Here is a 23,793-nt window from a genome sequence, read left to right as displayed (position 1 = left end):
TAGGTCGGGTGCAGGCGTTTTGTTGGAAGGACCAGATGGTCAAAGGGTCAAGTTGCAGTTGCAATTAGAAGCCATGACTCATAATTCAGCATAATATGAGGCTTTAATCTTGGGATTGGAAGCTTTAATAGCCAGGAAAGTTCAGTCGGTTATCATAAGAGGGGATTCTTAGTTGGTAATTAACTAAGTAAACAAACAATATGTTTGCAATTATCCCCATCTATGCAAATCCAGAGATGTGGTAGGTCGGTTGCTATCAAAGATCTCCGAAGTAATAATTGAGTTCATCCTTAGAAAGGAAAATCAATTTGCGGATGAATTAGGTCAAAAAGCTTGCAAGGGAATCCCAAAAGATATATGTGCAGAGGTCGGCCCTGAGACAGAGACGGGAACCGACTGGAGGATAGAACTTCTCATGTATCTACAAGATCCAGGAGCAAATGTACCGATTGGAATTCGACTGAGAGCTTTGCGATTCCAATTGGTAGAAGGAGTACTATATAAAAGGACATTCGAGGGGTTACTACTGAAATGTATGGGGTCCAAACAGGCTTTGGAGGTTATGACAGAAGTACATAGGGGGATCTGTGGAGCTCATCGGGTAGGTTTGAATATGAGATGGGCTATTCATCGGTTAGGTTTCTTTTGGCCAAAGATTTTTGAAGATTGCATACAATTCGCCAAAGGTTGCCAAGAATGTCAGAGGCATGGGCAGTTGAATCACTTGCCAGTCACAGAGTTACAAACTATGGTAAAACCATGGCCCTCTAAATCTTGGGCTATGGATATCATTGGTAAAATTCATCCTCCCTCGTCCAAAAATCATTGTTTTATTCTGGTTGCAACAAATTATTTCACCAAATGGGTGGAGGCGGTTGCTTTGAAAAATGTGGACCAAAAGGAGGTCATAGATTTTGTGTTGAATCAGATCATATATAGGTATGGTATTCCTCATTCAGTAACAACCGACCAAGGTCTGGTCTTTACCGGGGAGAAGTTTTTAAGCTTCTTGGCAGAGTTTGGTATTCGTCTGAATCATTCTTCGCCTTATTACCCCCAAGCTAATGGGCAGGCGGAAGCCGCTAAAAAGATCATTATTGGGATTATCAAGAAAACGATTGAAGGAAACCCAAGAAAATGACATTTGTTGTTATCTCGAGCCTTATGGACGCATAGGAATAACAGAAATTCTGCCACAGGGTTTTCACCATATCAACTCACCTTTGGACAAGATGCTGTGTTGCCAGCCGAAGTTCAAGTTTCATCTGGACGTACAAGCTTTACCATTGATGAGTTTACTGAGGAATATCAACAAATTATGTTACAGCAGCTAGAAGATTTGGATGTTAATCGACTTCACGCAATTGATCAAATTGTGAAGTAGAGTGAAATCAGGGCTAAGACTTATGGATAGAAAGTTTTTTACAGAACATTCGAAGAAGGAGACCTGGTCTGGAAGACTATCCTTCCTACATATAAGAAGATTAATCAATTAGGAAAGTGGTCTCCGAATTGGGAGGGACCATTCATAGTTCAAAAGGAGATCGGAAATGGTGCCTTTATTATTATAAATCAAGAAGGTAAAAGGGTATACGACTGTATTAATGCTAAATATCTGAAGAGGTATTTTCCTGCCTTTTCAGATAACAAGAAAGCATGAAACAGTAATTTTATTCAGAACCCGTTTGCCAAGGGTTCAGACCTAACAAGGGTTCATTCATTATCAGATGTTGAGTCGTGCAAGGGATTACTTTCTTCTGAGTCAGAATCTTCATTCCAGTTATTAGAGATTAGTTCTGGTTCTTCATCAATAAGGTCCTCTAAGCTAGGTCGGTACTTCTCCCATTGATCTTGCATCTTCTCAAGATCATAGTTAGTGCGAGCTTTCATGTCTGTCATGGCTTGGCGCTGACGATGAACAAGAGTGCGTAATCTTGAAAAGCCTATGCGCTGATTGGAGAAGGTATGATCCCAGCCAAGGTCTGGGAGTATGTCTGTCGCATGGTGTTCAATCAAATCCATGTGATGATCAATGTCAGGAAGGCAATTTTGAATATCTCGAAGAGTCTCATATCCTTCTAAAGCGTTTTCCATCAGGCGAATAACACGATGAATGGTTTTTCTGCCTCGTTGGGAAAATCTGAATTTGAAATCTAATTGTTTGAGTATACTTAACAGGTCCTCGGCATGGCCTCCAACTGGATGATTACCCACGAAAAAGGATTGAATAACACCTTGCCAATTGTTTAAAAAAATGTGAGGATGATTATGTGGCATGTTAATTTTTATTTGCAGGCGTGCTCAAGGTCCAATTGGTTATTACACGTTTGTTCGTTGATTGGCAATGAATGCAAGTGTTTATAAGGGAGACAAATTGATTGATTCCCTGGAGGGTCGGAAATTTGGGAAGTGATCCTTAACAATAGGACAAAAAAATTTATTTACCAAGTCAAAGTTTCCAAAAGTTTACAGAAGGGATCCTAAAGCAATTTAATCTGGGACCATTTATCTTCTGTTCTGGAGAGTCGCCTGTTATTGGCATCCGACTGGTACTGTCTTATATGTTGGGATCGGGCGTGAATCTTTAATTATTGATCCAGGTCGGCTGCATTGTTTTTGTACCGATCAATCAGGCGTTGTTCATCGCTTATGTGGCCTTCCAGGATAGACTTTTCTTGATGAAGCGCTCTCAGTTCTACCTTTTTTTGTTGGATTGATTCTTCTATTTGAGCTTTGGCGTTAGAGAGGCCTTCTAGTCTGCCGGTCACTTGTTGAATGGATTCCTTGGTTTTGGTAAAGGAAGCCTCCAGATTTATTCGATCCAGGTCGGGTAAGGGCGTCTCAGTTGTCACAGGTTGAGCGAACAAAATTTCATTTTGAAGTTCAGATAGTCGCTCCATCAGTTGGTGAAGAATTGGGATGGCAGCCGATTATGAAGAAACTTGAAATAAGAGATCACCAATGGTCTGAAGAAGACCATCAAGCAAGTCTGATCTCAGGTCGGGGAAAGGTTGATCAACCGCCTGCACGATTATAGTTCGGGCGTCCGTCGGAACTGGAACAGCTGACAAGAGGGCTAGATCAGGACATCCCTGGAAAAATGGATGTTTATTTCAGATTACATGAAGCACAAATGTTGAGAATTGATTGTGGAATTTTTAATTACTTCTGGACAGATCGTGGTCACGGAAGGCGCCAGGAGTGTTATAGGTTTGGAAGGTTGGGCGGTTGGTATTGCGATGGCCGACTCGTCCGCTGCTTCAAATGGATGCTGTGGTATTGATCTGGGTCCCTGAAATGATAGAGACATAGTGTATTAAAGATTACGTAAACACTAGCTTGTAATTTGAAAGAGGGACTCTCAGGTGTCTACCAGATTAACAGAGGTCTCTGAATCAGAAGAGGGGATTTCTTGTAACTCATGTAAAAGACCCCTCGGTTGAACAGGTGCAGGTGCTTCTTCCTGTCTATCTGCTTCTGGAGGAGGGTTTGCTGCCCTCGGGTCGGCAGCTCTCAGGTCGGCTGCCCCCAAGTCGGCTGCTCCTTGGTCGGGCACGTCTGGGGCGGCCACAACTGGTTCATCGGGAGCGATTGGAACGGCCGCATCAGAGACGTTTCTGTCTGTTGAAGCGACCACATCAGAGGCAACTGTAGTGGAGGCGGATGCAGGCGTGGCCATTGGTGCCACATTACGCAGAGATGGGTCTGAAGCGACATAAGGTAATCTACCCATCTCAAAAGCAGTCGCCTCACGTAGGATGAGACCCTTGTTGTTGTCGGTTCGGCTGTTGAAGGCATTTTCTTTGAGGCCCGGCGTTTGGTCGGGGGTTCAGGTTCGTGAAGTTGGTCGGTTGGTGGTTCTACTGATTTGTTTGGGTTTGAAGCAGGTCGGACGGTCGCCCTGGCCGAAGTCGGACCTGAATATAAAAATAAGGATTAATAGCATGGTAAGGAAAAACTCAGGTTAAGTTGAGAATATGAGAATATACCTGGGCAAGGTCGGGTCTTTACGGGGGCCCGACCTGATGGGTGGTCTGTCAATGTCGGTTGATTGTTTCCAGAGAAGGGAATAGCTTGAGTCTGAGAAGCTCTTCTTTTCCTCTGTAGAGTACCCGATCCAGTGCCCTGAGTGATTAATTTCCTTCGGGTGTTGGTAAGTGGGGTCGCCTTTAATATTAGCGCAGGCTGGGGTAAAAGGATGCCCAGCAGGTGATCCTTGTCAGGAGCAATTAAGGCCCAGGTGACCAATCACCATTCGCGAAAGGTTTCAATTGAAGCTGGAGAAGTTCTGAAAGGAATGTAGGAGTTGGAAGTTATGTAATTGGTAAGCTGGGATACATAAGGGGTGATTAATTCAGGAATGACTCTACCATCTGGACTTTGAATTATTAAATATGGATGGGTGATGGGACCACATAAGCCTTGTTGGCATCCGAATTGGCGTGCCAAAAACTGAGGCTGATAACTGAAGGTATAAAATGCTTTGTGACCCTTCTTATCGATTTTCTTGCTGACAAATAAGGACTTGGGCTTAAGAGCAGCATCCCAGGAGAAGGAATAAGTGGGATGAGGAAATGGGTCTGGTTCGGACAAAGGTGAAGATACAGGGAATGGCCAAAACAAGCCAGACGCATAACCGATGTACCTTTTATGTATGTAAAAATGGGAGTTATTCCGATCATCGGCTAGAATGGCAGTTATGATAGGGTCGGATGCTTGGAGGTTGTTGCAACCTAAACAAAGTCGGTTAAAGGCTATTCCTAGAGATTTGTCACGTGGTGGCGCAACAGGGGGGTGGCCGAGTTGAAACGCTTCAGGGAAATAAAGACGGAACCACAATTCTAAAACCCAAAAAGGGCCAAATGCGGCAGTATCTAATTTTTTACCGTCCTTATCTGTAAGACGGATGCTAACTCTGGACAATCCTTCAAAAAGATTGGCAAGGAAGAGGGTGCCCAACGAAAGGAAACGACCCGAAGCTATATGTATGGCTAGATCAAGGTGAGAAGGAAGGACACATTTCGAAGGGGAAAGTATGACATACTTACAGAGCCAAAAGAGCAGGAAGGTTGTACGCTCCCGGTCGGTCACAGGGGTCCCGTCTGCTCCTTGCTGGTCGTTTAAAAATTTAGTCCAACCCCATTCCTTAACGCCAGCCAGCGACCAGCCCAAATGGTCTACATTGGGCTCTTGCCCATCTAGCGCACCCATTACAGGGTCTTCTCCCACAATTGGCAGATGTGCGATCATGGCCACATCCATGAGTGTAGGGCCGATGGGGGCTGTTGGAAGAAAGAAGGTGCACATCTCAGGGTGCCAGAACACTGCCATCGTTAAAAGAACCTTCTCATGTAAATGACATGGTAGTGTAGACAGAAATATGGCTTGGTCGATTTGTTGATGTTTCAATTGATCTTGGAAGTGTTCTGCTACCCTTTTGTACCAGGTGCGGCAGGGATCTTTGGGGTCCGTCAGATGAGTTTTGATGCTATCGTGGAGATGAATGGCATTGTAGTTGGGATTGTTGATAACCAGTAGATTTCTTGCCTCCAAGACCTCTCTCATTCGATTGGAGTCTTCAGGGGTAGTGCAGTATGGGCGGATGGTTGGAGTAAGCATTTTCGTCGCTACAAAAGCTGTTTCGGGGACTGATCCGTCGAAGGGAAGTGCAGGTATATATTGATTCGCCATGATTCTGGAGTTGCAAAGACTGAAAAAACGATGAAGGAGGCTTATAATGAGGGTGCAGAGTTTGGTGGCACATAGTGTGTTGCAGTAACTGATCGCAGTTGCGGAGACGGTTCCGTGAAAGAGGTATGGTTGTATATATATTGCGAACTTCCAAACGGCGATTGAGGAATGACGTTTGAAAGTCCGATGGCGGCGGGCAAGTTGTTACGTACGAAATTTATAATTAAGTTAAAAAGCCCAAGTTAGAAGAAAAAATTGGCCTATAATTGGGTTTGTTGGACTGATCAAGGGGTGTTTCGAGAAAATCGGGTGTAATAGACGTATTTCTAAGGAAATAGCGGGTCGGAAGGTCCGCAGGACGGAAGTTCCATAGGTCGGAAGGTCCACAGGTCAGAAGGTCCGCAGGTCAGAAGGTCCACGGGTTGAAAAGTCCGTAGGGCGGAAGGTTCGCGGGTCGGAAGGTCCGCAGGTCGAAAGGTCCGCAGGTCAGACAGTTTACAGGTCGGACAGTTTGCAGGTCGTGAGGTCTGCAGGTCGGGTGGTCCATAAGGCAGAAAATCTGCGAGTCGGACGGTTTACAAGTCGGATGGTCTGCAGGTCGGTTGGTCAGTGGGTCGGACGATGTGTTGGTCGGCTGAGGGCACGTGTCAGCAGAGGAAGAGTTAGCAGACGGTTGGAAAAAAGAGCCGTTGTAACCGTTCAGGCGACGGTTTCCAGTACCGTTTTTGAAGAATATTTAAGGATTGAGATTTGCAACTGAAAAGGAATCTTCAATCATCTTCAAATGACGACAAAGTCATTGATTTGGGGATCATCATTTAAATTTCAATTATTTTACTTTCCAGTTTATTTTTTGTACCGTACAGTGTTTAGAGATTCCTAATATCGGACGCTAAATATATCAAATTCGAAGATAATTTCCTATTTTTGGATTTTACTTTTTATTGTTGAAAAAACACACAACACAAATAATTTTAACCAAAAAGTGAAAATAATAATAAATATGACCTACAATATGATTATATTGAAAACATGGTCGTCAACATGGCCTAGAACATGGCTTCCTGGGACGCCCAGTCACCTCCTTAATCATCCAACACGGTCGTGTTCAAGCCAACACGGCCGTGTTTAGTCCCAGTCAACCATCTTGGGACTAAAATTGATAAATTTTCATTTGAGTGGGACCAAAATTGATATTTTTTTGAATGAGACCAAAATTGATAATTATGATATTGAATGGGATCAAAAATGATTTTTACTCAATAAAATATTATGATTTCTTAATACAATACACAAATCCCAATAAATAAATAAATTTGAGTGAGACAGAGGAAATATTGGATGTGTTCCTTTACACCTCGAACTCCATATTCCAAACTCATAAAAAGACACACACCCTAAATATGAAGAAAAATATATTTAATTGAATACAAAATATGTTGAACAAACATATAACTGCAGACCTAATCAATATTACTATTTCAAGAATGTTGAATCATACCAACCTATTGGGACGGCATCAATCGAAAAAATTATCTTACAAACAATTAGAACTTCGCACTTTAGGTAACAAAATATCACAATGTAGTATAATGCATTTATTACACTTGAAATCATCAGAAACAGAATGACAGTCTTCCCTCAAGCTAATCTATTGTTCACATATCCATTTCGAAAATTGGAGTTGAATAGGACGTTGTTCAAGGTTTATAAACATACTTGTTAGGATATAAAGCCTGATTATATCCTAAAATTTAGGAATACGATTTAGATAGATATTATAATCTAGATTTTAGAGATATGATTTGGATATCATTGGCATAAGTTTAACCTATAAATATCCACGTATTCTCATTTTAACATGTGCCTGCGTACTTTATAGTAAAATTTATGACTGGCAGCGCCCCCAGACGTAGATCATTGTGATCGAACTGGGTTACCAAATTATTGTATTCTTGTATCCTTGTTTACCTCTTCTTGATTTCTTGGAATTTCCGTAACAAGTGGTATCAGAGCCTGGTTCATTGGTAAGGTGGATTAAAAGGCATCGAATATTGATTGTGGTTGTGGAAATCCCTTGTGACTTGTGGAAGTGCCTTGTGTCGAAAGTCTCCTGGTGGTGGCGGTGTTGGGTCGGTCCTAACAGTTGTTGTAGGTCGGGCAGCGGGTCCCTTTGTGATAGGCGGTGCAAGATGGGCAATGAAGGATATGGGTTTCGGCAAACACAGTGGAGGAGATATCCGATTTGCTCACATATCAAGGGAGCCTTAGGTTTGTTTGTAGGAATCAAGATGGGTGATCGTCGTGCTGTCAAGGTATTCGATGGAATGAACTTCGATTTTTGGAAGATGCGGATAGAAGATTACCTACATGGTAAAGATCTAGAGGCGGCGTTGAAGGAGAAACCCGAAGACACGGATGAAGCCGAGTACAAGAAGATCGACAGGAAGACGATGAGTGCGGTTCGACTAACCCTTTGGGAGAATGTCTCGACTTAATTTAGATCTAAGCGAAAAGGAAAGGGTGAAGATCAAGAATGGTCAAAGTTGAAGCTGAAGAACACGAACAAGGAAGATGCAAGTCAAGTGGTATGTTGGAACTGCGAGGGGCACTTGAAACAAGAGTGCGGGGCGCCGGAGAAGGATCAAGGTTCGGCAAACATAGCGGTTAAGATATCCGATGTGCTGATTCTGAGCGTCAGCAGTCCAATGGAGTCATGGATCTTTGTCTTAGAAGCGTCATTCCACTCATGCAGTGGTTTGGGAATCATGGAATCCTATACCACAGGTAATTTTGGTGTTGTCTATCTAGCAGATGATGAGACACTGAAAATTGTAGGAAAATGTATGGTTCGAATCAAAACACCAAATGGTGGGGAGTGGAGACTGAATGACGTGAGGCATGTCCCAAGTCTGAAACGGAATCTAATTTCCGTGGGACAATTGGATGGGGTAAGTTACTCGACAATTTTTGAAACTAAGTCGTGGAAGGTAACTCAAGGATCCATTGTGGTGGCCCAAGGGAGAAGACATAGAACTCTCTACATGAAAAAAACCATGCAAGGAGGAATCAGTTCCGTGGCCATAAATAATGACACAAATTTATGGCATATCTCGTCTCGGACACATGAGCGAGAAGGGGATAGGGGAGCTCATTTCAAAGGGAAGATTGTCAGGTCTCAAGTCTGTCGATATTGGAGTATGCGAGGACTGTATCTTTGGGAAGCAACGAAAGGTGGCGTTCTCAAAGGGTGGGGGAGACATAGAAAAGGAAAAGTTCGAGTTGGTTCATACGGACTTGTGGGAACCAGCTTTTGTATCGACCATTTGAGGCTTACAGTACTACACCGCGGTCATTGATGACGTTACAAGGGAGGTATGAGTATATTTCCTTAAGTGTAAATATGATGCTTTTCATACCTTTAGGAGGTGGAAAACACGTGCCGTGGGAGTATTTATGAGCAATCCTGAAAGACAGTCTAAGGTGGTGACCTTAGATGAAATGATGTTGTGTTCAACCTCAAATGGCCTCGATGAGTGAAGAAGGAGGCTTGGCGTTGTCGTTGCAGATGAAGTAAAATGTTGAAGTAAAAGATGAAATCAGTCTTCAAGTGGGAGATTGTTGGGATATGAAACCTGATCATATCCTAAAATCTCGGAATATGATTTAGATATGATTTAAGTATTATATTATAGATTTTAGAGATATGATTTGGATATTATTGCCATAGGCTTAGCCTATAAATATCCATGTATTCTCACTTTTAACATGTGTCTCCGTACTTTATAGTAAAATTTCTGGTTTGGGTAGATTATCGTGATCGAACTTGGTTACCAAATTATTGTTTTCTTTTGTCCTTGTTGTCTCATCTTGATTTCCTGGAATTTCCGTAACAATACTCATATAACAGAATATAGCTATTCTCAAATACTCACTTGACTGCAACAACGGCTTTTAGAAAGAAAATTACATAATAATGTTGAATGAAAAATTGATTGTGATGAAAATTAATTATAAATGTTGCAACGTATGTGACTCTTAGTCTAGCGACAATTCTCTTGCTTAGGCTGTTTCTCCAGAACAGGGCTGAGTGCATTTGTTAAAACAGCAGTAGTTGTAATTAAGGAAAGTTTGCAATATTCGATATCCCTGCTATGTAAACATGTTGTTGCTATAAATATACTGACAATTTAATACAAGTAAATTGTTAATTTTCAGAAGGACGCAATTTAAAACTTGCATGAACCATCTCACCTGCTCCTCACCAATCTCAACTTCCACTTCTTCAATGTCCGACAAGGCAATCTTGGCCTCATTTAAGAAAGACATGAATGAAATAGGAGATAAAGGCGTAACTACCAAATCATCGGGCACCATAAATATTCCAGGGCTCCTAATAAACAACCATTGCCCTTCGGGTCATGTACTATTACAGAATGAGAGGTGACCTGGTCCGAAAAGCTCCATAATGTAGTACTGTCAGTCTAATACGACCTCAGAAATTCTTCAAAGATGGGAAGCATTTGGCTGTTAGAATGGTACTTGCAAGGTAGCAAAGGTTTAAACAACATAGTTTTCATTTCTCCTCGCTGTTGGAAATTTTGGCTGTCTTCAAACCTTGTTATGCTTGATGCAAATTATCGATGCTCCCAAGACCAGTGCTGCCACCCAAAAGGTGAGCCACACCTCCCATGGGAACAGTGAGCAGACAGAACAGAAAATCGACAAAATAACTCTCAGATTGAACCAGCAAAAGCTTATTCGTAGACTTCTGGACCACTGCGATCACAACAATCTTCTTTGAATTTGTTTGTGTTGGCTTAATGTGGAGTTTTTTCCATGTTGAACCTAAGCAGCTCATCTTCTGCTTCTTCTCATCGTCGACAAAAAGATCTGTTAATGGAGTTTGGGATAGCAATGCTTTGCTCAGTAAATCCATAACCTATAGCAAACAATAGACTGTAACCAGAGCCAGCTCTTAGTCAGAGGAACGGGAGCCAATTGCTCAGGGCCTCTACTTCAAGAGGGCCCATATTTTTTAATTTTAGCTATTATTAGATATATTAAAATATATTTTAAACTTTATGCCATAATTTTCTCAATAATTACCTAATCTAATTTTAATTCTAAAATTATTCTAATAAGAATTTTTCTATAATCCCATCTTCCCCGCCTTTAGAATTCGTAAATATTTATAATGTCCATAATTAGTATAGATATATTAAAATTTAATTTAAAATTTATCTCATATTTTTTCTTTTACAATTATCCAATCCAATTCTAATTTAATAAACCCTAATTTTATTTTATTTTTTTTATAATCGTATACTCCTCGCCTTTAAAATTTGTAATTAATATTATTGAGCTATTGACTTTATAATAGTCAAAATATTGTAAAATTTTATAATAGTTAAGATATGTATTACAAACTACGTTGGATAGTCCATCCCTTAACGGACACACATATTTCATTTATTGTATATATGATTAATATAATTTTTGAAATTTTTTTGAAATTTATTATTGTATTGTTCATTGATATCATTTAACTTTGCTCGGGGTTCTCAAAAAGTTCGAGACAACCTCACAATAACAAAAGACCCATGAAATGAAAATAGTTAAATCTATTTAAATTCATTAAACATATAATCAGCTAACCTCATTTCTTCCGATCTGCACAGTTCTGTGCTCGGCTCCATCAAAGTCAGTAATTTCAAAGCCAAAGCAACGGAGATTCGGTGATAAGTTTGGCCCAACATATTGTAAGCATTAAAAAATTAAATTTCTAAATTAAATTAAATATCATATATATTGGAAGAAAAGAAAATGTTGATATCATATTAAATGTGTAATATATAATTATGCACATATGTTAATTTTTGTAAAATAAGTATAACCATTAATGCAAAAATCTGCTTAAAATTGAAGATATCGTACAAATATTACGTGCATAACTAGAGTCATAATAAATTTGGCAGCAAAATAAATAAATCTTCTCAATAAAAGAAGTATTATAATTAATATCTTCCGAAAAGGAAATGATATAAAGTTCTTTGTGAGAAAGAAAGGTGCACAATCAAATCCGTCAAGAATAGAAAACAACATTTGTTGGAAAATGAAATATTATAAAATCGTCCTATAGGCTAATCAGGACGCACCACGTAGCATCATTCGAAAAGGAAGCCAAAGCTACCTCTCCCTATAAATAGGGGTCATGGCCAATTCGTTTGACACACCGAAGTTCATTTGAAGATTCGTGCACGGGTAAGTCTCTAGACTCCCTAATATGTTCTTCATTGTTCTTCGTCGTAAAGTCACCGATTTGGAAAAATGTCAAATAATTGTTCACGAATTGATGAACTTAACGTTCTTCGTCGTACACCCGAGCAGGAGAAAGGATAGAAGCTCCCAAAGCCGTTGAAGGATCCGTCAAAGCCAAGGAAGAGCCTTCAAAGTTCATCCCAAAGCTTCACCAAAAGCATCAACCTGGCCCTCTTTGATCCAAAATTAAAAGGGACACACTGCCAAAAGTGTTATGGAGTGTCAAATCCACCTCCTCAAAGATCAAAGCCTCGGATTGTCAAAAAAAGACACCAAATCCAAAGCCAACGATCAAATCTCCTACAAGGAGACCAAAGCCCTCCAAAAGCCGGCAAAACCAAACCAAAGATAAAAGCCTCGGATTTTCCAAAGAAACACCAAACCCAAAGCCAACGATCAAATCGCCTGCACGGAGATCAAAGCCCTTCAAAAGCCGGCAAAGTTTAACCAAATATCAAAGCCTCGGATCGTCCAAAGAAGACATCGAATCCAAAGTCGTTGATCAAATCGGTCGCATGGAGACCAAAGCCCTCCAAAAGCCAACAAAGCTAAACCAAATATAAAAACCTCGGATCGTCCAAAGAAGACATCAAATCCAAAGCCGACGATCAAATTGTCCGCACGGAGACCGAAGCCCTCCAAAAGCCGGCAAAGCAAAACCAAAGATCAAAGCCTCGGATCATCCAAATAAGACATCAAATCCATAGTTGATGATCAAATTTTCCGCACGGAGACTAAAGCCTCCAAAAGCCAGCAAAACCAAAGATCAAATTATCGGATCGTCCAAAGACGACATCAAATCCAAAGCCGACGATAAAATCGCATGCACAAAGACCAAAGCCCTTCAAAGTACGGAAAAACCAAAATAGAGTACCAAGGCCATCTCTACAAAGATTAAAGTCTCGAATCGTCCAAAGAAGACATCAAATCCAAAGCTGATGATCAAATCGGCCACACGGAGACCAAAGCCCTCTAAGGTCCAGCAAAGTCAAACCAAAGACCAAATTCCTTCGGATTGTCCAAAAGAGACCTCAAATCTAAAGACAAAGTTGAGGATCAAAATCACCCGCATGAAGAACAAAACTCTCTAATATCCCGAAAATCCAAACGGAAGGCCAAATCCCTTACTGCACTATATTCAGACTCCACAGATATGTCGCAGTTTAAAAAGCGCCCACAGTTGCATTTCACATTTTCATTGGATATTGAAGTACGCACCATTCTACATGATTGACAAGCGAAGTACCTGACAGGCGGAAAATCATTGAGATTAAATTTCAAAGTTCGGCAATGACTCAACAAAGTGCTTCTTGGATTCAGCAGCATTTCTTTCCTTTCCTTTGTCCAGAAATAGGTTTCATCAAGACTTGCTAAACTATTGTACAGATTGCTTAAGCTTCAATCGCAGGTGCCTCATCTCCATAGTGCTTCTTGAACTCTCCCAAAATCCTTCCTAACGACAATGTGAAGAAGCTCGACAATATGTCAAAAAAATCACTATTTACATCTGCCCAGAGTACCTTTGTCTGTTCTCTGTTTACCACAAGTGTCGAAGACACCTTCTCGTTGTTGGCTGCAGACATTATTTGTATTATGCAAAGAATTCTGTTTGGCGGTGGGAATTCTGTGTATAACTCTGAGCGTCCTTCCTTCTCACACAATTCAACTTGAAATTTAAAGAATAACAATCAATTAATTTGATATCTCCAATAAAGTTAAGCATGCAATTAATACATAAACCCTTTCATCTCCTCAAGAATATGGAGAGAACCGGAACCAATGTACGCGAGTATTTATGAATGCAAGTGCGCTAAAACAACAATTAGAAAGAACGATTAATATTTAATACATAAATTCATTATAAAGACACTAACATATAAAAGGTCATTCATATTATTTAATGAAAGTACCAAAGATACATTAGTCCCAGAAAAATATAATACTCAACCGATACATTTGATTAGCTTCGGAGTATATTTTGGGTTGGTACCCGAGACTAAAAATGAGTCATTGTTTTAAAAGTCTCCGAAATCCAAGGCTATTTTTGTTATTTTAAAAATTATTTTGAATAGTCTCAAAATTTTTAAAATCAAGGAGGAGGTGGAGAAGAGGCCGTTGCTGCCGCTACCATTGCTGTGGAGAAGGAGGATGAGGAGAAGCACCATTGCCGCTGCCGGCCCCGCTGTTGCTGCTGCCGTCACCGCCGAAGAAGAAGAAAGAGGAGGAGGAGATGCCATTGTTGCCGCCGCTGCAGGAAAAGAAGGAAGAAAGGAAAGACGCCATAGGCGCCACAAGAACCGCCGCCACTGCCATTTCCTTCGTCGTCGGAGAAGATAATGGAGGAGGAGGAGGGGGGAAAAGAAGAACATAGGAGTAGAAAAAAAAAATGAAGGAAGAGAGAAGGATTTTCGTGAAAGAAATTATTTTGAATTTGACGAGAGAAAAAGAGGGGAAAGACGAAGGAATGGAAGAAAATTGGGAATAGAAGAAGATGGGGAAGAACTTTGTAGTTAATTCAAATTATTTTAGTGAAAATACATGTTTAGTCCAAATTATTTTTTATCTGTGTCAATTTTAATCCTTATGTTATTAGAATATTGATTAAGAATTAAAGTTGAACTAATTTAATGAATAAGAGACTCGAAGCATCATTTTAAAAACAAATGAACTAAAATTGACATATTAGTGTATAAACGATAGCAAAAAATTATTTTACTTATTATTTTGTTATTTAATACATTAATATTTTATAATTTATTTTAATTTAAAATTTAATTCAGTTACTTATTAAATTTATATTTTAATTATTTTATATTGCAAATATTTAATTAATTATCAAGTATACATTTTTACACAATAAATAAATTATAAATATATATCTAAATAAAATCAAAATCAAAATCAAAAATCAAAATTAAAGTTACTTAATCAATAGTGGCGGGAATTTAAATTTTTGATAGTTTTGAAAAATTCCGAGATTAACTAAAATAGGTTCGAAAGTTCCGATACTAATTAAAATAGGTTTGAAAGTATCGACACTAACTAAAATATGTTCAGAAGTTCTGAAACTAAGAGCACGGAATTTCCGAGACTCTTTAAAATAGGTTCAAATTTCCAAGACTAATCAAAATAGGTTTAAAAATTTTGAGACATTCGATATGAGAAAATGTATATTTAATATAGCTTTGGAAATCCAAAACTATTTAAAATAGTTTTGGAAATGTCGAGGCAAAAAATTAATAGTTTTGAATTTTCCGAAGCAAAAAAATTAATTGACTATATATTTATTATATATGTATTTTACAGCCTCAGATTTGATTCCAAGGAGAATAAAGAATATTCCGGTAGTGATATATTTTAGCTTATATTATGAATAACCATTTGCAAAATGTATTTATAAGCTTACCTGTGTTTGAGGGCAATGCAAAAGCATTATGGTCATAAGCAACAAAATGATTTAGTTGCATGTCTTCTAAAATAGTATTCATCTGCTTCACAAGACAAAAAATCGATCACATGGACGATTAAGAGAGAAACATCTACTAAAGCAATGGGCAATGTAAAAAATAGTTTAAATTTTCATGGAAAATAATAATTGTTGATGTATTTTTTCAACAATAAAAAAGTAAAATCCAAAAACAAGAAAATATCTTCGAATTTGATATATTTAGCGTCTGAGATTAAAAATCTCTAAACACCGTACGGTACAGAAAATAAACTGGAAATTAAAATACTGAAAATTTAAAAGATGATCCCCGAATCACTGACTTTACTATCGTTTGAAGACGATTGAAGATACTTTGTCAGTTTCAAATCCCAATCCTTAAATACTTTTCAGAAACGGTACTGGAAACCGTCACCTGAACGGTTACAACGCCTCTTTTTTCCAACCGTCTGCTAACTCTTCTTCTGCTGACACGTGCCCTCAGCCAACCCAATTATTACTCTCACTGACTCTCAACAGTACCCGACCTCCACACCAACCGATTTGCCTATCCAACTGTGAATCTTCCGACCTTTTGGACCGACCGCAGACCTTCCGCCTTGTTGGTCTGACCGCAAACCGTCCGACTTAGTGGTCGAACCGCAAACCTTCCGACTCATTGGTCCAGCCGCAAACCTCCCGACTTACAGACCACCCGACTTGTTGGCCCGACCACAGACTTCCCGACTTGTAAACCGTCCGACTCGCAGACTTTCTGCCTTATGGACCACCCGACCTGCAGACCTTGCGACCTGCAAACTGTCCGACCCGTAAACTGTCCGACCTACGGACTTTTCGACCCGCGGACCTTCCGACCTACGGACTTTCTGACCCGCGGACCATCCGACCTACGGACCTTCCGACCTGCGGACCTCCCGACCCGTTATTTCCTTAGAAATACGTCTATTTCACCCGATTTTCTTGAAACATCCTTCGATCAGTCCAACAAACCCAATTATTGGCCCATTTTTTCTTTTAACTTAGGCTTTTTAACCTCATTATAAATTTCATACGTAACAATAATAAAAAAAAATTATAAGAACACTTTTCTTTTTTAAGCAGAATAGATTTTTTTTTTTTGGTTTGCAAAATGTTTGCAATTATACTAAGGGATTACATAGTGTATTCAGTTATATGTAAAATATATGTGAATTTCTTCGGAAAACAAGTGTACATGCCACAATAGCATATTGCCCAATTACAAATAGCATTTATCAATGCCGTTTAAAGCATTTATCATCGTTAACAACAACATTCCATTGGGAATAACTTAGTACTTTCAAACTATACTAGACTTTATTTAGCATATGATTAGCGTGAAGCCGCTCACATAATTAATTAAGTAGTGTTCACATTTATTATAGATTTATTGGATTGAATAGATATCGAATTTAGTCCACCCGATGCGATATACTGTTTCTATTGTGGATACACACATAGAAAAAGGTTTTTCCATTTGAATGAAATGCCAAAAAAAAAAAAAGAAAAAAGAAAAAAGAAAAATGATTCACAATGAATACAATATATTGAATATCCTTGCAACAAGAAGGGTTCAGAACAAGGAGCATGCTTGATCCAATAAGCTTAAAAATATTTCAGAGGATGTAAGCACATCTCATAAATATACGAGAATAAAGACAATACATGAAACAAGAACCGCGTGTCTGTCCAAGATAAGATTGAAATATAATTTGGAGTTTAACACATAAAAGTCCACTCACTTCGATGACAAAAACAAACATGAGCTACATACGCCGAGCCTCAAACATATGCTAGCATCTATTAGAAGTCACATAAGGCACCGGCACAAACATATGCTACCAACAATATATAAATTTACTCAACTGAAAGAGAACCATGAATGGGGACGACTGCCTAGCACCGGAATCACGTAGACAAGTTGAATAAATTTGATTTCGAACCTGAGTCGATGTTGCCACTAAATGTGAAGATGAATGTGTTGGAACTTATCAGTAATTAAACCCTAAGCTCAGGATTTGTGTTTTTGACATAATTGAGATAAAAATAAAGCTAATTAAATCTAACCGGATTGCATAAGCGCAGTCGAATTCAGATCTGCAAATTGATAGAGGGTTTTGTGTTCTTCAAGCCTATGATACAACCCCTCCTGAGAAAACCGCTAGAGTTTCCGCCATTACTTTCACGATGAGATATGAAAAGTAATGGTTATTGCACCTAGATCTGGGATCACAACCCTAATTTATCTCTTATTATTAATTGGCTTCATCACCCAATTAGTAAGTTACTAGATTTCTGCACGTAAGAGGTCCGCACTTACTAAATACATTTAAGCCCAATAAATTTATAGATCACTTAATACAGGCTTAACTTGACTGATATCCCAAATAGTTACATTTAATCCACAATTGAATTTTTAATCTAACAATCTTCCATTTGGGTAGATGTGTATTGAATAACCATATGAGCTCATGGAAATGTTGCTATCAGATGCTTTAATATATTTTACCAATCTTATCTATAAATCACAAAAATGCGGATCAAAGCAACCATTACTGCAATTATCAGAATGAAACCGATGAGTGGTTACAACATTAATATAACCTAAGATTCGATCAATTGCGGATGCACAATATGGAAATTTTATGTAATGTGATCTTAACATGTCTATTTCCAACTGATTCACCTTAACTTTAATTTAGAACAACTGAATACTGAATTAAAACTTAATATTGAATTAAAACTGAATACTAAAGTATAAAATAAAGTAACTTTAACTGTATTTGAACATTAATAATTAGCTCCCTCTAAACCGAAGTATCAAAATATGGTTCCACTATCATATGAGCAACATGCTTACTATAGAACTTATGTGGAAACCCTTTAGCAATTAAACGGATCCGCAATCATGGAAGCTATATGAATATGTTCAATAACTAATTCATGATATGAAGCTAGACCATTAGGTAAACAATGATTATTATTATAAAATGATGTACTAGTTTCAATCGATTTTGAATTCTGGAAGAGACAAAACTTTATATCAGAATGAAGAATAATAACTGAATTTGTTTGCTAGTTTGTCGCAAAGCTGGAAAATAAAGTATCAGTTCCTACACCACAAAAACTTGCAAAATGCAGTAGTTCGGTGAGTAGGATCGTCTCCGCAGGGAACAATAATAATATTGAATATTCGGTTATCTAAAATTATACTATATATATAATTGGGGGGTTGAATTTATCACACTAAAATAAGAGAAAATAAATCGCTCAACTAAATAAAATAAAATAAAATGCACGGCAGATTACCAAAGATGATTAGACTCTAGCATAGGCATGAATTTTTCATTCGGGATATGAAATTTGATCATCGACTAAAAGTCAAATTCATCGACTAGTTGGATAAATTGGTTATAGTTGATCTACATGCGTTCACAACCAACCTTTCCTTACTTTTTCGATAGCTAAGGTACGACCGTTAGCTATTTCTCTAATCGAGAAAGAATCCTAGGTAGGACCGTAGTTTTCTAACTCGACAGTAGTAAAAACTAGAAAGGCCCAATTCAATTTAACAAGCTCCTATTAAAATTGGTTTTAATTCTTCCCTAGAGTGTTCTTCTCTAGGTTGCTACGCCAATTGGAAAATTACACAATTACATATGTCAATCCCCAATATAGCTATGAAATCCTAAATTGATATGTGCGCAATAATCAAGTCAAGATTTCTAAACTCATCAATTAGAAGAATTAAAAATACCCAACATCGATGAACACCAATTTTAATCGAAACCAAGTCTCACAATTTCAATTCCGAAAATCAATTCATACCTACACTATAAATGAAACTACTCGCAATCCATAGCAATTAAAAATATAAAATGAATCAAAGAGTTCATCATGCCTTCAAGTTTAAAAATCGACAACAAACCAATTCTAGAAATGAAGAAAAAGGGTGCCCGGAAGTTCTTCTGCGTTGCTCTCCAAAGTTCCTGTACGTAGTATCTTCCTTCGCTTCTCTTTCTCTCAGAAAATAGGTTGTAGGTGAGATCGTGGTAGAGAACGTGGTAGTCCCCTTCTCTTCTCCTCTTCAAATGAAAAAATCGTGTCTCTTCAAGTCCATCCCAAGATCCCCTTTGCACTTTAAACCAAACAATTCTAAAATTGCTAATTAACCCCGGAGGACCTTTTTGCAATTTTCATTTTTTTCTGCTTCATGATCACGCCTAAGGACTTCCTGCGTTCTGCTTTTCTCTCCAATATGCCCAAAATTTGCCAACTCCTCAACGCCTAGTAGAAAGTTCAAAAACACACCATTAGGAGCATATATACAAAATTCGCATCCAAAAACCGTCTAAAATATAGCAAAATATTTATCTAATATTGCATATATCATTGTTCAAAATAGAAATTGAAATTAAATTTCGACTAAAGATGGTACTGAAAAATGTCTCATCCAAATCCAAATAATAACCAGTACTTAGTAATAATCTAATATTATTATTACTTTCAACTTTAACTTTCTTTCCGTCACCCATATAGATGTATCTTTCAATATCAATTGATTTTCGACAATATAAATAATGTTGCATAAACACACTAATATGAATTGTTACACCAAAATCCACCCCCCAGATGTGTCCATGTACTGACAAACCGAAGTAAGAAAAGTGTCTTTCATCATGCATCATTCGTGATATTTAGTACAATTATTCTTCTTATATTCAATTTTTTTTTGCAAAAGAAACAAGTTTTTTCCTCAAGATGAGTCTGATGAGCTTGAGATGAAAGTGAGAGCAAGACCAATAAGACTAATATGTCCTCCGAAAAGTCTAAGTTAAGTACCTTCAATTTAGTAGCAATATTAGACATGTCAGGATGTACTCTCTTATGTTACTTTTGTCGTTATACTTTATGATAATGAGATTGTTAAAAAGAGTACTTATTTCCACCTTATCGGTATTGGTAAAACTTTCTTAATTTCGACAAGGAATCTCTTGGCAGTAGTGATATAACACTACAAAAAAACTCTTGATTTGCGAGGGAAAAATTCCCTCGCAAATCAACTTATTTCCTTCGCAAAACATGTTAGCGAGGGAAGTTGCGAAGGAATACATGTCATCGCTATAGACTTGCTCGCTAATGTGGATCCGAAGAAAAATTCCCTCGCAAATGTTTTGTGAGGAAATTTAGCGAAGCATCGATTCCTTCACAAATATTTGCGAAGGAATTTTGCGAAGATATATTTTTCCTTCACAAATTGATTCGAAATTTGCGATGGAGTTCATTCCTTCGCAAATATCCATCGCAAATTGATTCAAAATTTGCGAGGAAGTTCATTCATTCGCAAATATCCATCGCAAATTGATTCAAAATTTGCGAGGAAATTCATTCCTTCGCAAATATCCATCGCAAATTGATTCAAAATTTGCAAGGGAATTCATTCATTCTCAAATATCCATCGCAAATCATTTTACAAATTATCATCACTAGTTCATTTCAAATTCCTATACTTCCAAAATAATTACAAACTAACAATATATTTATTTTAAATTCGTACACTTGTCTCAAACAAGTACAAAATAACATTATAAGAAATCATTTTAACCATCCAAATAGTAAGCACCATGTAAACAAAATAAACTCCATCTCCAATGCCATATGATAACATAAAATAAAGCAAACATTCCATCAATTCAGAAAATACCAAAAAGTAAACGAAATATGAAGGAAACATTCTATCAATTCAGAAAATACCAAAACTAAACGAAATATGAAGCAAACATTCCATCAATTCAGAAAATACTAAAAGTAAACGAAATATGAAGCAAACATTCCATCAATTCAGAAAACACCAAAAGTAAACGAAATATAAAGCAAACATACATCACGCGATCGGGGGAGCACCGGTATCGCCGTCCGGGTTACGACGGTGTAAGTGAGCCTGAATCTTCCGTAACTGTTCCATGATGGTCATATTTTGTTCCTTCATAATCTGCTGCTCGTGTTCTATTCTCATTATGCGTTCCATATCTGTAGGTTCAACTGTAAGGGTGCGGCCGTCACTGTTAAACGATGATTGTTCAGTAAGAACCGTTGATGCCAACGATCCCAACCCAAATATACATTTTTTCTTATCACGGGGGACTAAGGTTAGAAACGCCTCGTCCTTGCTATAGTGATTGTCCCCAAGTTGGGACATCCCCTCTTCAATATGTTTCATTCCATCCTAAAAATACAAATATATTCATGAATTATATGCAATACTTTAAATAGTGAGCCCACTTATATGTTTCCCCTCTTCAATATGTTTCATTCCATCCTAAAACATATGATTTTCATACCGCTACTCGGGTAGCTTTCGTGTTGCACCATGATTTTTTATCGTGCTTCCTCATGTGAGCCCACTCATACGTTCCCCATTTCTCAAGATTCTGCATTGCATATCGAATATCAAACCAAAAGAATACACAATTATATATAAGTAAAATTACTACTAACCAGTTTTTTTGCCATCTCCATGAACGAGATCCCCCGGTATGCATCGACTCTGGATTATTTGCTAAATTGCCCCGACTTCTATTAGTCTTGGCAGTCTTTGACCTTTTGTGTGCATCATTGGAGCTCCAAGCCCTTTTCCATGCACCGAGCACCGCAGTGGGGATAATCTTGTGTGTGGTTTTATCCCGCCCACCTCGAATATCACTCATCCACTTGTTATAGGCCTCTTGTGCGCTAGTATTAAGTTTCTTTAACACTTTTTCCTCATGAGCCGGATCCCACCTGATGTACTTCTGCATTGATTAGAATACACAATACAAAAATGTTAGAAGAAATGGAAGTGAATCTAAATTAGTATGTTAAGAATTCACATAATTAGTTGACATACCTTCATCTCAGTCGTATACCACCGGCGTGTATCTTCTGGTATGGAGAGCCACTTGCTTCCTTCTTTCACTAATTTTGATTTGAAAACATCTCGGAACTTAATCGAAGCATCACGTGGCCAGAAGATGCTGTAAGTTTTATACATTTTAAATTAATACTACAATACCAAGTTGAATGCTAGCAGAAAGATCTTAGACAAAAACATACCTCCCACCCGACTCGACTCTCACTTCGACACGTGGGTCGTCTCCAACAACAATATCCGCTTGAGAATCTCCAACATCTGGTCGAATAAGAGCTTCATGTAATCTAAAAAAAAAATTAACTATAGCATTCTCATAAAATTTACTTACGTGATGTGGTAGCATGTGTATTCTCGGCCGATATAGCATCTGCAGACGTACCTACATAATGAATAGTTATGAATTTTATTTATATTTGCACAAATATAAAGATATTGAAATTGTTATATCTTTCTTACCTGACCCTTCTCCTACTTGGGTCTCAGAAAAACTCGGCTCATGTTGCTCCTCTTGCGTTCCGCCTGCCACAACAACATTTGTGACATTGCCAGACGGCGGATGTTCTGGCTTCGTTGTTCTTCATTGGATCCTTGCAACATCTACAATTGAAAGTACATTATCAAAAATCTTAAATATAGTTCGGAATTATGAGAAAATATAAATAAGATTAAATCTTATAAAGTTATAACCTAGTCATAAGGCACATCATCATCCGAACTCAAGGAGTAAAATTGATTGTCATCAGAACTAGATGTCTCAAGAAAGACTTCTTCCTCTGTATCAGAGTCATCAGACATTTGCAAGGGTATACCAACTCCGCCACCTGTTGATACCAAATTTATAGATTCCCCGATTATAACGGATTCAATCATGCATGCTTCAACAACTGGATCTTGGTACGTCTCAGTTTCTGGTTGAGTGAACACTTCTCCGTCTACCAATTCAATCCAACCTCGAGGTTTCACCCGACAAACAGCCAATCAATCATCTTTGTCCTTTCTCAAACTTGGGAATGAAATATAGCTGACTTGCGTAGCTTGCAACCCAAGTATAAAAGGTTCATAAGTGCATAATTTTTTCCGTTTGTTTACCTTAACCAAGTTGTAATTTTCATGCTTCTTTGTTCCGACACCACTAGTTGGATCGAACCAATCACAACGAAAGAAGATGCATCGTTTTATGGGTAGTGCATGAAACTCAACCTCCATAATTTCTTGAATATTTCCATAATACTCTAACCCTCCAGCATCTACGCAAACCCCGTAGTTATAAGTTGACTTGCTTGATCCATGTGTCTCCGTGTGGAAACGGTAACCGTTGATAAAACAAATTGGATATGTGGTAACCTCCACCAACAGGCCGTGCGCAATATCTTGAAAAAATTTATCCAAAGGATGTTGGTTCTCCGCC

At 38.3% G+C, this 23,793-nt stretch overlaps 1 protein-coding gene across 1 annotated transcript; it reads right to left on the bottom strand.

Moving 5' to 3' along the window:
* Positions 1-19,307: 19,307 nt before the first annotated feature.
* Positions 19,308-23,080, bottom strand: LOC127240877 (uncharacterized). The gene is made up of 8 exons (XM_051259728.1): positions 23,073-23,080; positions 22,842-22,960; positions 22,714-22,764; positions 22,568-22,643; positions 22,362-22,488; positions 21,974-22,266; positions 21,359-21,701; positions 19,308-19,762 (listed from the first exon to the last, which is right to left on the bottom strand). The coding sequence occupies exons 1-7, from the start codon at positions 23,078-23,080 to the stop codon at positions 21,692-21,694; spliced, it is 684 nt and encodes a 227-aa protein (XP_051115685.1). The 3' UTR covers positions 19,308-19,762; positions 21,359-21,691.
* Positions 23,081-23,793: the final 713 nt, after the last annotated feature.

Source organism: Andrographis paniculata, unplaced genomic scaffold, assembly GCF_009805555.1.
Source record: "Andrographis paniculata isolate CXL003 unplaced genomic scaffold, ASM980555v1 Contig80END, whole genome shotgun sequence".
Taxonomy (NCBI): Eukaryota; Viridiplantae; Streptophyta; class Magnoliopsida; order Lamiales; family Acanthaceae; genus Andrographis; species Andrographis paniculata.
The sequence above is the reverse complement of the archived record's forward strand: the minus strand, read 5'-3'. Positions and strand labels throughout refer to the sequence as shown.

Coding starts and splice junctions, on each gene's coding strand:
- LOC127240877 (XM_051259728.1), bottom strand. Junction 22,489..22,567: donor AGAGTCGAGTCGGGTGGGAG/GTATGTTTTTGT, acceptor TAAAACTTACAG/CATCTTCTGGCCACGTGATG. Junction 22,267..22,361: donor GGTATACGACTGAGATGAAG/GTATGTCAACTA, acceptor TAATCAATGCAG/AAGTACATCAGGTGGGATCC.